The sequence below is a fragment of the Arvicola amphibius genome, chromosome 5, assembly GCF_903992535.2.
Source record: "Arvicola amphibius chromosome 5, mArvAmp1.2, whole genome shotgun sequence".
NCBI classification, from domain to species: domain Eukaryota; kingdom Metazoa; phylum Chordata; class Mammalia; order Rodentia; family Cricetidae; genus Arvicola; species Arvicola amphibius.
The window spans coordinates 10,673,590-10,685,591 of NC_052051.1; the positions used below are offsets into that span (position 1 = coordinate 10,673,590).

The window sequence follows — 12,002 nt, forward strand, 5'->3', positions numbered from 1 at the left end:
TAATAATTTTTTAAAAGGAGAGAGCCAAATGAAAAGCAGAAAGCAGAAAAAGGAGATTTATTCAATGTGTTAAAAAGAGGAAGAAAGGAAATATATATACCTCCATAAAAACAATTTTAAAAAAGAAGAAGAGGAAGAAAGGGATCCAGTAGACAGCCCAGAAGTCCACTGGTCTTTTCAAGTTTGAATAGAGGCAGGGATTTGCACATCTAAGCAGGCCTGTCAAGGCGTGGTGCCGCCCACCACTGTATCCGGGCTCCACTCTCATCCCGTAGAACTGTGTGAAATGAAATCAGGTCCTCCACATCAGGCTGGAGTCCTTCCCCCTACCCCCGCGTGAACTTCCTGAGACATTCCCACTTCTCTGGTATCTGTTGTTTCCATAACTAGATAACCAGATTGAGAGACTGTCTTCATTAACCTTAGACTGTCTTCATTTCTACAAGGCAGACTATGGCGCCACCTGCTGCCCGGGGGACGCGTCACCCAGCTGGCCTTGGTCACACAGGTGTTGGGGAAGGATAAGGACCCCACAATGAGGACAGAGAGCCTGGGTCCCACAGGGAGTGTTTCAAAATCACAGCTCCTTCTGCTCATTTTTTTAAAAGATTTATTTATTTTAAGAATGCAAGTGCTCTATCTGTGTGTATAACTTTATGCCAGAAGAGGGCATCGGATCCTACTAGAGATGGTTGGGAATTAAACTCAGGTCCTCTGGAAAAGCAGTCAGTGCTCTTAACCACTAAGCCATCTCTCCAGCCCTCATTTCATTTTGAAATAGGATTTATTTATTTGTTTCTTTGTTTGTTTGTTTATTGGTGTAAGGGAGGGGAGTCAAAGCAGGAATGCATTCCTCCAGTGCCCCTGTGGAGTCAGAGTGTGTGTGTGTGTGTGTGTGTGTGTGTGTGTGTGTGTGTGTGTGTGTGTTCCCTCTTCCCACCACATGGGGCCCAGGCTCCAGCCCCATGAGCCATCCAGTTGGCCCTGAAGTGTGACTTTTATGATCTTGCAGTCACTCATGTGGCTACTCTTTCTTGTAGACCAGGCTGGTCTCGAACTCACAGAGATCCACCTGCCTCTGCCTCCCGAGTGCTGGGATTAAAGGCGTGCGCCACCGCCGCCCGGCCTCGTGGCTACTCTTTCTATCCTTGTCATGACAAGGTGCCCGACATGAGCAATGTAAGAGAAGGATTAGTTTTGACCCAAGGCATGACATCAGGAGGGCCAGGCAGCCTACTGCATCTGCGGTTGGCAAGCAAAGAGAGATGGGAGCTGCTAATTAAGTGGTTCTAATTTTGCCATGTAGCCCAGGACCCCAGCCTCGGTGGGTCTCCCCATCTCAATCAACCCCGTCTAGAAACTCCCTCCCATCCAGAGGTTCATCTTCAACGTGATCCTGGACAGAGGCTGTCAAGTGGACAGTCGGTATTGCCCAATACAGTGACAGATGCCCATATTACACAGGAAGAAAGGGAAGCTCAGAGAGGTTGAGTAACTTGCCTGGGGCACACAGAGAAATAGTGCCAGACCTAGAATTGGCTTTCCCACAATGCATGACATTCTTCCCCCTGGGCATCCATGACCACGAGCAGGGCAGGCTGCAGGCATTGCCGTTGTCATTGGAGTTCAGGTGTCAGTAATGAGGGGTCTCTGGAATTCTGACCTCCTCCTTCTCTCTGCAGGCTTTCTACTATGACCTGGACAAGGTGAGCCCATGTCCCTCTGCGGTCTCCAGGGTGGGCAAGACCGTCTGAGGTGGCCTTCCATCCCAGCTGCCCTTGGGCAGAACACTTGGGCTTCTCATGTTACAAGCATGGAAACTGAGGCCTGATGTGAGCTTCGCTGTGATCTGAGCCCAGTGCCCTGATCCTGGGGAGGGGGTGGGGTGGTGGGAACACAGCCGCTTCTGAAGCAGCTTTTTCTTTTTCCCCTGGGAGAAGCAAACACGATTGGTAGAAAGACATGTCCGGAAGGTGGAGTTCCATATCAGTAAGGTGGGTGTCTTGAGCATCACGGGGCGTCATGGGGGGTGCCACTGGGAATCATGTGGGTATCTCTTGTGAGTCAGAGGGAGCCACGTGATGTCGCTGGACACCATGTGGGTGTCACAGGTCACCATGGGGGTGTCATGAGGATGTAGTGAGTGTCCGGGTTGGGTGGTTATGGGTAGCTGCAGAGAAGAGGGCTGGGCAGAGCTCCTGTGACTGACAGCAGCGTCTCAGCCCTGGGGTGGGGGCTCTGTCACTGGTCAGTACACAGGGCTTGCTGCTTGGTCTTAGGAGGCTCTAACTGTCCCTGTGTAGACAGAAAAGTGGAGGCTCAACCCACAGGGATGTGTCCTCTAGCGAGTCCCTTAGGCTTGCCTCCTCCTCCTCCCTCACCCTCCTTCTTCTTCTGGAGATAGGGTTTCATGGTGTAGCCCTGGATGTCTGGAAGTCACAATATACTCCAGACTGGACTTGAACTCACAGAGAGCTGCTTGTTTCTGCCTCCTGAGAGCTGGGATTAAAGATATGCGCCACCATGCCCAGCTCTTTTAGGTTTTGTTATAGTCCATTTGCAAGTACTTTCAAGAGCTCACCTTCCTCCCCAGACCCACAGGGCAGGCATTGCCATGGCTCACTTTCCATTCCACAGTTGGGACTCAGACTGGTGCGTGACTTATCACTAGTGTCTACTGTGCTGAGTGTGTGTGTGATCCTAGGTGCCGGGGTGTGAGGTGGTGGCTAAGAGCCATGCTACCACAGGGCGAGGCTGGGCTAGGAGACGGTCCCTTGGTGTGGCCCACAGCCTGCGTGTCTGCTGCAGGTGGATGAGCTCTATGAAGGCTACTGCATCCAGTGGCGTCTGCGAGATGGTGCCTCCAACATGCAGCGTGCCTTTAGCAACGGTACCCAAAGCCGCGCCTCCCGGGAGAGCCTGCAGGAGCTGGGCCGCAGCTTGCAGGAATGCATGGAGGTGGGCCAGCCTCTCTAGCCCCTGCTCTGGGCTCCTGGGTAGGGCATGGGGCTCACAAATGACTGATCCACTTGTGGGCCTTGCAGGGCATGTGTCTCATAGAGGGGGCCTTGGAAGTTCACCTGGGAGAGTTCCATGTCAAGATGAAAGGTGAGCGCCAATCAGGCTGGGCTTGGTATCAGTTCTTCACAGCTGCCAAGAGAGCCTGCTAAGGGTGGGCTGTGCAGCCTGGAGTCCCAGGGTCTAGAGGCCCAGCCCTGATTGGTGCCCTTGTGACAGGAGATGGGCTCATTGCTCTCTGGGTATGCTACGATGCCCTCCACCCTCTTGACCATCAAAATCTCCTATCCTTCCCATGCTGCCAGGCACACCCCTATACCCTGAGGTCCCATTGTCCCTGGGCAGAGCGGCGGGGGGGGGGGGGGGGAGGAGACGAGCCCATTTCTGTGTTCCAGGCTTGGTGGGCTATGCACGCCTCTGTCCCGGAGACCAGTATGAGGTACAGCCAGGAAGGTCCTGGGAGGGAGGTCCATGGGTAGGCAGTGAGGGGGTTCCCCTGGGGCTGCCTCTGCACCCTTCCTGTGTCTCACATGCAGGTACTTATGCGCCTGGGCCGCCAGCGGTGGCGGCTGAAGGGCCGGATAGAGCCGGATGACAGCCAGACCTGGGATGAGGAGGAGAAGGCCTTTGTGCCCACCATGCATGAGAACCTGGAGATCAAGGTGGGGCAGGGCCCAGGGTGGGACCTGGCGCCTGGGTGCTGAGCCAGACACCACCATCCTGTCCCTCACGGCCAGGTGACTGAGCTTCGAGGCCTGAGCTCAATGGTGGTGGGTGCTGTGACTTGCGACATCGCTGACTTCTTCACGGCCCGACCCCAGCTTGTGGTGGTGGACATCACTGAGCTGGGCACCATCAAGCTGCAGCTGGAACTGTTGTGGAAGTGAGTGGCTGCTGTGGCATCCCTGCTCTTGCCAAGGCCACCCCTGCTCCTGGTGCAGGCCCTGGGGGCCGGATGTACTCCAGACCTCGCCCATCCTACCCCACGGCCAGGTTTACCTGACCTTTACGGCAGTCTCGTCCCCTCCTCCCCCACACCTCCTGTGACCTTGAATTCCGCTCTCAGTTTTGGAACATGCGGGTTGAACCAGGACCCTTTCTGGGCCCCTTTCCCTCCTTAGTTCCTCAGGGAATCTCCCTTCTGCCCGCCTCCTCTTCACCACCTTCTGCTCTGGGCTGAACCTTGAGGTCCTCCTCTAGGCTGAAGACCAGTTAGGTTGGTCCAGGCTCAAAAGGCCTGTGTGGGGTTTGGGGCTTCCTCTGCAGCCCCAGGAGCCAGTGGTTTCTAAAGTTTCTGTTGTTGGCACCTTGCATTTCCAGGGGCCTCTCCCCTGAGTGGGTGTGGCAGGGTAGGAAAGAGCTGAGAGTATTCAACCCAGTCACCTAGGATCCCCTCAAGTGTATGCCACAACCCTAGGCTTTAAGTCCCTGAGACCTGCTGGCCACAGGTGCCCTAAGGAGGAGGTACTGCAGGCCTCTGAATCCTCCTGGTGGGTTTGGTGCACTCTCCTCAGCTGAGGGCCCTGCAGCCACCTAGCCTCTACCCCGAGCCTCGCCCACCAAGCTTTAAGTGCATAGCATGAACATCACTCCTAATTGACTTGAAGGCTTTGGGGTGAGAGAAAAGTGGGGTGAATTTGATTCTGGCCCTCTCTTATTGGAGGGGATGTTGGTCGAAGCAAATTCCTTGTCTCAAGCCATCATTTCAGAGTTGTAAATAACCCAGGCACCCACAATTCATTCCGTGTAAATAACCCAGGCACTCACTAACTAGTGGAGGTTGTGGGAATATCAATAGAGCTCCTGTATATACAGGTTACTTTGAAAGACAAGGCAAGCTGCCTATGACTGCAGAGCACTGGGTCCCATCCCTTGATGGTCTCTGCTCTCCTCTGTAGCCCCTTGGACTCTGAGTGCCGGCTGGTGTCACCCAGCCCCACTGGCAGGTTCTCAGTGGGCAGCAGGAAGGGCTCACTGTACACCTGGACACCACCTAGCACCCCCAGCTTCCGGGACAAGTACTGCCTGGTAAGTGAGCTTGTTCCCAGTAGGCTGAGATGCTCTGGGACTGGGCAGTGAGGAGCATGGCCTGCTTGGTGTGTGTGTGTGTGTGTGTGTGTGTGTGTGTGTGTGTGTGTGTGTGTAGAGGGTGTCCTCTGCCCAGCCATGGCCTTGGCCACACCTTGCTGGGGAGACTTAGAGCTTCCAGGTGTGTGATCTGGAGCCATATATAAAGACGCAACCTTCTCCCCCATGCCTCCAGGGCCAAGGTCCCCTCGGCCGCAGGACCACCATCCTCTCCTCTCCCGGTGGTGGGGGCATTGAAAGTTGTGCACACAGGCAACCTCAGCATTTCTCTTGCTGTCCTTGGGATGGTCTCTCACTTACAGGGATCTTTCTTTCCTTCTTTCTTTCTTTCTTTCTTTCTTTCTTTCTTTCTTTCTTTCTTTCTTTCCCTCCCTCCCTCCCTCCCTCCCATCCCTCCCCTCCCTCCCTCCCTCCCTCCCCTCCCTCCCTCCCTCCCTCCCTCCCTCCCTCCTCCTCTCTCTGTCTCTGTCTCTCTGTCTCTCTCCCTCTCTCTCCCTCTCTCTCTCTCTCTCTCTCTCTCTCTCTCTCTCTCTCTCTCTCTCTCTCTCTCCTTCCTTTTTTTTTTTTTTTTGTTTTTCGAGACAAGGTTTCTCTGTAGCATTGGAGCCTGTCCTGGAACTAGCTCTTGTAGACCAGGCTGGCCTCGAACTCACAGAGATCTGCCTGCCTCTGCCTCCTGAGTTCTGGGATTAAAGGCGTGCGCCACCATAGCCCCACACTGCCCCACGTGTGACTGTGTTCACTCCACAGACATGGAGGTCATTTCAGTGTTGTGCTGTGCCTGTCCACAGGCCATAAGCAATCTTCAGCAAGAACATCTCTCCCCAAGCTTGCACCCATGCAGGGTCCCAGGCCCCAGGGCTTGTCCCCGTTTAGGTGTGGACATTGGCACACGGGTGGGGAGACACATGACATCTTTCCAATACAGAGCACAGCGATCTCTAGGCACAGAGGGGGACTACTGGAGCTAACTTAGGGTCTCCAGGGATATGCTTCCAGAGCAGTGGCATCTAAGCCTCGGTGCTGAGGGCATGTATGCAGGGTAGTTTGAGGCAGAGAGCACAGTCAGCACCAAGATCCTGAGGCAGGAGCTTGGCGAAGATGAAACAATGAAGTTGTGGTTTGCCGGGGAGAGTCAGAGGATGATGGAGCATCCACGGCTCCAGATGCCAGTTGCCTTGGCAGATCGACATTGCCCTGAGCACTTGGGCACATGAGGGTCTCAGCACAGTCCCTGGGATGGCTGCTGAGGTTGCTCCTGCATCCCCTCCCAGTCTGTCCTCCAGCAGCCAATGCAGCAGGCCTTGCTGCTAGGTGGGCCTAGGGCCACCTCCATCCTCGGCTACCTGTCTGACAGCGAGCTCCAGGGCCCTCGCCTGCGGAACCGGAGCCAGGAGCGACTCGAGATGGACTCCTTCAGCTCTGAGGACCCCAGAGACACTGAAACCAGCACTTCGGCATCCACTTCAGATGTGGGGTTCCTGCCCATACCTGCGGTACCTACGGCTTGCATAGAAGAGGGGACCAGGGAGGAGCCCCCACCCCTGGGCCTGCTGCCAGGCCTGGCTCATCCAGTCAGCGGTATGCTTGTGGAACAGCCTGGCTGGAGGGACTTGGGAGGAGAGAGGCTGACTCTGCTGCGAGATGCCCCAGTCCACAGCCCCATGGTGCCACAGAACCAGAAGGGCCAGGAAGAAGGAGATGGGGATGGAGTTGAGAGGCCTGTGCAGGAGGTCCTGGATCTGCTGCGGTCTGCAGACACTGCTCAGCCCCAGCTCCGGGAGCTGGAGTACCAAGTCCTTGGCCTCAGGGACCGGCTGAAGGTATGCCCGCCCTGCACTGGACAGCAGCACCACCTTGCTGCACGCCTGAGGCCTGGGAGCAGGTGCAGGGACCAGGCTGCCCACGTGAGCATCCCGGCCTCACCCCCATGTGACCTGGGTGGGCCAAGCCTCTCTTGCCCTCAGTTCTCTCACTTTTCAAGGCCTAGGAGGAGAATACCCAGGGGAGGCCGGAGCGCACAGTGAGTAATTTGCTCCGTGTCCAGTCAGAACCTGGCTCCATCGAGAATCTTCTGATGTAGGTGGGTGCTCGGGGTTGTCATTTAGGATCAAGAACTTTGGGCCAGACCGAGCTGAATTCAAGGAAGGCCCTGCAGCTACCTGTCCCCCACCCACGTCTGTACGGCCACCCAGTACCTCCCCTCAGTGGTCATTCAGGTCCTGGCTCTCAGAGCTGCTAGCCTCGACGGATGGCTTTGCTTACATTTTTAAATACATAAAATAAAATGTAGACCACACACACCAACTTCTATAGCCCATTCTTGGGTATGACACATGTGTTCTTAGAACGATCCAATACAAACCTTTCTTCAAAAAAGCCTCACCTAATACTATTTTGTTTGTTTTCTTCGTTCTCAACCTGGACCTCACACATTCTCACATCAGCACAGCTGAGAGAAAGTGCCTCTTCTCATGGTCTCTATCCAGTTCTTAACCCACTCTGCCTGCCGGCCACCTTCGAAAGGCCCTGCCCCAGCGTTCCAGGAAGGAGAGTTTGAGGAAGGATGCCACCTTTACTTGCACTTCCCCGGTGTTTGCATGTGGAACAGTTTGAGTTGCAGGCACACAGCTTCTGTCACACTCCTGTATTTTCAAAATCCACACGCACTTTGTACGACCCTGAACTAGCACAGCTATTCAGAACACCAGTGGGACAAAACAGCCAGGGACAATAAAAACAATGACAGGTCCCGCCTTCAGCTTGGATTCTAAAGGGGAGTCACCCAGAGCCTTCCTAGACTTCTTGAGAAATGGACTCAGTGTTGCCAAGAGGCCCAGGCTGGTCTTGAACTTCAGATCCCCCTGCTTCAGCCTCCCAAGGAGGACAAGTGTGTGCCACCATGCCTGGCTAACTTACACACACTTATTACTATTTATATATGTGTATATTTATGTGTATGTATGTACACACGTGTCAGGTGCTCTTGAGGCCAGGTGAGGCCATCAGATGCCCTGGAGCTGGGCTTATAGATGGTTATGAGCCACCATGTGGGTGCTGGGAATCGAACCCAGGTCCTCTGCAAGAACAGCCAGTGCTTTTACCACTGAGCCATTTCTCCAGCCTCATACACATACAAAGATGCATGTGTATATAGTTACACACACATGCACAGTGCACATACACGCACACACTCACACACCTACCTGTGCACACAGTCGACCCCCTTCCTTACCCTGCTCATCTACCCTTGAAGACTTATGTGCAGCCCTGGGAAGAAGGCACAGGCTCTGTTGCTGTCATTTTTTGAGGAAAACCCTCAAGATGCTCAGTGTGCTCCTTTAGGGCTGAGGGCAACCGCATGGCTGCTCTGCCTCCCTGCAACCGCCATCCTTTTCCCAGTCACCGTCACATGCTCGGCCACCTGTGCTGTTTTGCTGTGTGCATGGCCCCATGTGCAGGGCTGTTTGTAGGCTCGTGGTCCCGAGCACAAGCCCCAGCATGACTGGTGGTAAAAGTTCAAGAGTTAGATGATTCCTTCAGGCGGGAGGTGCAGAGCGCTGACAGGAGCCCAAGGGTATCGCCACGACGCTATTAACTACACTGTCTCTGTCATCAGGGCTGGGGAGACCCGGCCTCACCTCCAGAACCCACACAAAGAAAAGGCAGGCCTGGTGGTAAGCACTTCAGCGCTGGGGACATGGAGACAGGAGGCTCCCTGGGGCTCAGTGCCCACTCAGTCCAGCCTAACTGGCAAACTCCAGGTCCCAGCAGGAGGGACCTCAAAAACAAAATAAAACAAAAAGACCAAACCAGTAAAACAAGGTGACAGCTCTTGAGGCATGACACCCAAGGTTGTTCTTGTATGGCCCCACTGCACGCACAAGCACATCTGTACAACATGCATAACACACGCACACATACACAGGAAAAGAAAAACAGGTATTAAACAGAAGTGCACATGTGGGCCTTGTACTTAACAGGCTGGAAGTTTGCAATGTGGCCTTGGGGTCATGGCTCAAAGTTTGCTAGTTTGCTGACATAACTACCTCAATTCATAAGCACCCACTGTGTCCATCTGTGTCTGTGTACACACTTGCACCCATGTGCTTGTCACTGTTTCATCCATGTCTGTACATACATGCACACATGTGCTTGTCACTGTGTCCATCTGTGTGTGTCCATTCATGCACACATGTGCTTGTGACTGTGCCCATCCATGTCTGTGTACACACTTGCACACATGTGCTCATCACTGTTTCCATTCATGTCTGTGTACATATATGCACACGTGCTCGTCACTGTGCGCATCCATGTCTGAATCCCCTCAGAGTGACTGTCAGTGTGAATGTGGAGCACGTTTCCACATTTGCTGAGAATGAGCCATTGAGCCATTGGGCAGCAGCACGGGGGCAGGTGTCTGCTGGGATGGAGTGGCACCTCCTTCTGGGGAAGCCCTGCCCTGCGCAGTCCACACCTGAGCCTCTCTCCCTGTGGTCTGTCCCATGGTCTCTCTGGTGACCTTGTCTCAGGCCATGCTGGTGGGACACTGGAAGTGCCACATCCCAGACTCACTCTGCTGAGCTGGCTTGTTCTGGGGCCGGTGTGTGTGTGGGGGGGCTGGGGCGGTCACATCCTGGACGGCTGTGGGAGGCAAGGCCGCCATCCTGGTGCTTGTCCACAGCCGCGAGGGGTGCAGCCGGAACCAGTGTCAGTGCAGAGTCTGATGGATTGTATCCTGGAGAGCTTCGCCTTCCTGAATGCCGACCTTGCCAGCGATGAGCTGTCCCTGTTTGGGGGCTCCCAGGCTCCCGAGTGAGTGCACACCGATGGGGACACCTCTGGGCTGCTGTAGCTCCATGTTGGTCCCATCACGTCTGGTTTTATTGTGCTCGGTGCCTCCTCCCCATTCCACTGTCCCCACATAACCAGTATGGCCACTGAGGTGATCTCAGGCAGTAACAGCAGCACACAGCAAAACCCTGACCTTGACTGCAGCGGCTGCCATGCTGACCACCTTCCCTAGTAACTGTCTTGCCCAGCATTCACTCTGGACCACCATCCATTGGCCTCGCTACCCATGCTGATGGCCCAGGACCACTTCTGTCCCCAGACCTCAGCAAGACAGAAGGGGACAGTCTTCCTTTCTTTCTCTCATCCAGTGGCCCCACAGGGAGATTCCAACTCTGATGAGCCAGCTGGGCCTTGGGGGAGGGGTGGCGGTTCAGCTCGGCCCTGTGAGCTGTGATATCCCCACCCTGAGTCTGGGCTTCCTGCCCACTTCACAGAAGAGCAAACCGAGGCTTCCCCTGGGTAGCACTGCTCTCCATACCTGATGGGTTTCCAGCCAACTTCCTCCCCCTTCCCGCCACTGAACTCCCGTGCCTGGGGCCCAACTCTCTGATCTGGCGCTCTGGGGGGATGGTGGGGGTCAGGGAAGAGGTTCCTTTGCTAACCCAGTGGTCACTCTTTCTTTTGTCTCCTCAGGAAGGACAGTCCCCCGCCTCCTCGGCCGTCATTGAAGGTGTCACCCAGCGAGCTCACAGCTGGTGTCCGGGAGCTGGACACACTGCTCACCGTCCACCTTCAAGTCTGCAAGGCCTTGCTTCAGGTGTCAGGGTAGGGCTTGGCTGGGGTGGGCTCTGGGCTCAAAGGTGGCAAAAAAGTCTGGGGTCAGGTAAAAGGAAGCCGCTCTGAGAGCCGATGCCATGGAGACTATGTGGCAGGAGGTAAGGAGCTATGTTGGGTCTCAGGGAGCCAAGCCCCGAACTGACTGGGTGGTTCTGGTATACACATGTAGGTGCCACACCAGTCCAAACTGGTTCAACCCCAGGAACTGAACATGGTGGGCTTCAGGCTATGCTACTCCCAAGGGGTCCAAATGCTGGGAGATGAGCCTGGCCATCTTCCAGCTGCTTTGTGATGGTTGGCTGAACTTGGGTGGGCTGACCCTAGGGGCTCAGCTTAACGAAGAGAAGGGTGCTTAGGCCATGGTCTAGAAGCCACCTCTGAGATAGGGCGACTGTGGGCAGCTGAGAGCAGAGACATACATGCCAGGCTAACCGGAGCATCCCGGCTGATTCTAGAAGCTGGCCTCCCCTAATCTATCACGGATGGTCCAGGACTGCCTCCTGGAGGAAGCAGAGCAGCAAAGGCAGGTTCTGGAAGTGCTTTCAGTCCTTGACTCGGAGCAGGTCAGCAAGGCCAGGTCGGTTGAAGAGAGTAAGTAGCAACCAACCTCACACCCACGGTGGCCTTGCCTCTCTCCCCCTTCCATGGATAGGTGGATTATCTGGGGCTTGCACACCTGTGTGTCTCTGTATACTGGGGAGGCCACTGTCGGGTTCACCAAAGCCATTCCCACCCACATCCTGGTGGTTCGGCCAAGGAGCAACGGCTGTCACCTCAGTTCTTTGTCTACCCCTGTGGACCTCTCTGGGGAGTCCAGTTTCCTATTTCATCGGGATGGTTGTGAGTGGGGACAAGGAAGGTGACTGGAGCCGACACTGTTCCTACGGAATGACACGGGCCTGAGAGGAGGTCCCTGTGCTGGGTCTCCTGCCCTCACTTTCAGCTTTGGGCCCTGGTAAAGAGGTTTCTGTTGCCTGTGGCTGCTCCCGCCCAGGCTGCTGAGCAGCTGCTTGCTCTCAGTCATTCCACAGGTTCCTCACAAGAAGGGTGGCCTGGCATTGTGGCAAGGATGTACCCAGCCTGGCAGCGTCCTGGCTTGCCCTGCCTCCACACTCCTCAGCCAGCTCAAGAAAATGTTCCTACACCGAGTCCGAGGGAAGTATCCTGGCCAGCTGGAAATAGGTAGTGACTTGCTTGCCACTTTCCCCGGGGAATGGTGGTGCTACAACTGGGAGCGTCTTCACAGTTCGGGCCCTGCGTATTTC

The 12,002-nt window shown here is 55.2% G+C and overlaps 1 protein-coding gene across 3 annotated transcripts in view; it reads left to right on the forward strand.

The window, feature by feature from the left end:
- Ripor3 (RIPOR family member 3) overlaps nt 1-12,002 on the forward strand; it is a 64,666-nt gene that overhangs the window by 47,593 nt on the left and 5,071 nt on the right. The window contains exons 5-18 of one of the 3 annotated variants that reach the window (XM_038331933.1): nt 1,683-1,706; nt 1,941-1,994; nt 2,809-2,958; nt 3,045-3,108; nt 3,414-3,457; nt 3,555-3,680; nt 3,756-3,901; nt 4,917-5,046; nt 6,381-6,602; nt 6,705-6,929; nt 9,791-9,921; nt 10,594-10,717; nt 11,193-11,328; nt 11,758-11,919. In XM_038331933.1, the coding sequence (XP_038187861.1) occupies nt 1,683-1,706; nt 1,941-1,994; nt 2,809-2,958; nt 3,045-3,108; nt 3,414-3,457; nt 3,555-3,680; nt 3,756-3,901; nt 4,917-5,046; nt 6,381-6,602; nt 6,705-6,929; nt 9,791-9,921; nt 10,594-10,717; nt 11,193-11,328; nt 11,758-11,919 (1,738 nt within the window). Of the gene's footprint in view, nt 1-1,682; nt 1,707-1,940; nt 1,995-2,808; nt 2,959-3,044; nt 3,109-3,413; nt 3,458-3,554; nt 3,681-3,755; nt 3,902-4,916; nt 5,047-6,380; nt 6,930-9,790; nt 9,922-10,593; nt 10,718-11,192; nt 11,329-11,757; nt 11,920-12,002 lie in introns of all 3 variants that reach the window. The other 2 variants (XM_038331931.1, XM_038331934.1) reach the window with 2 other exon arrangements.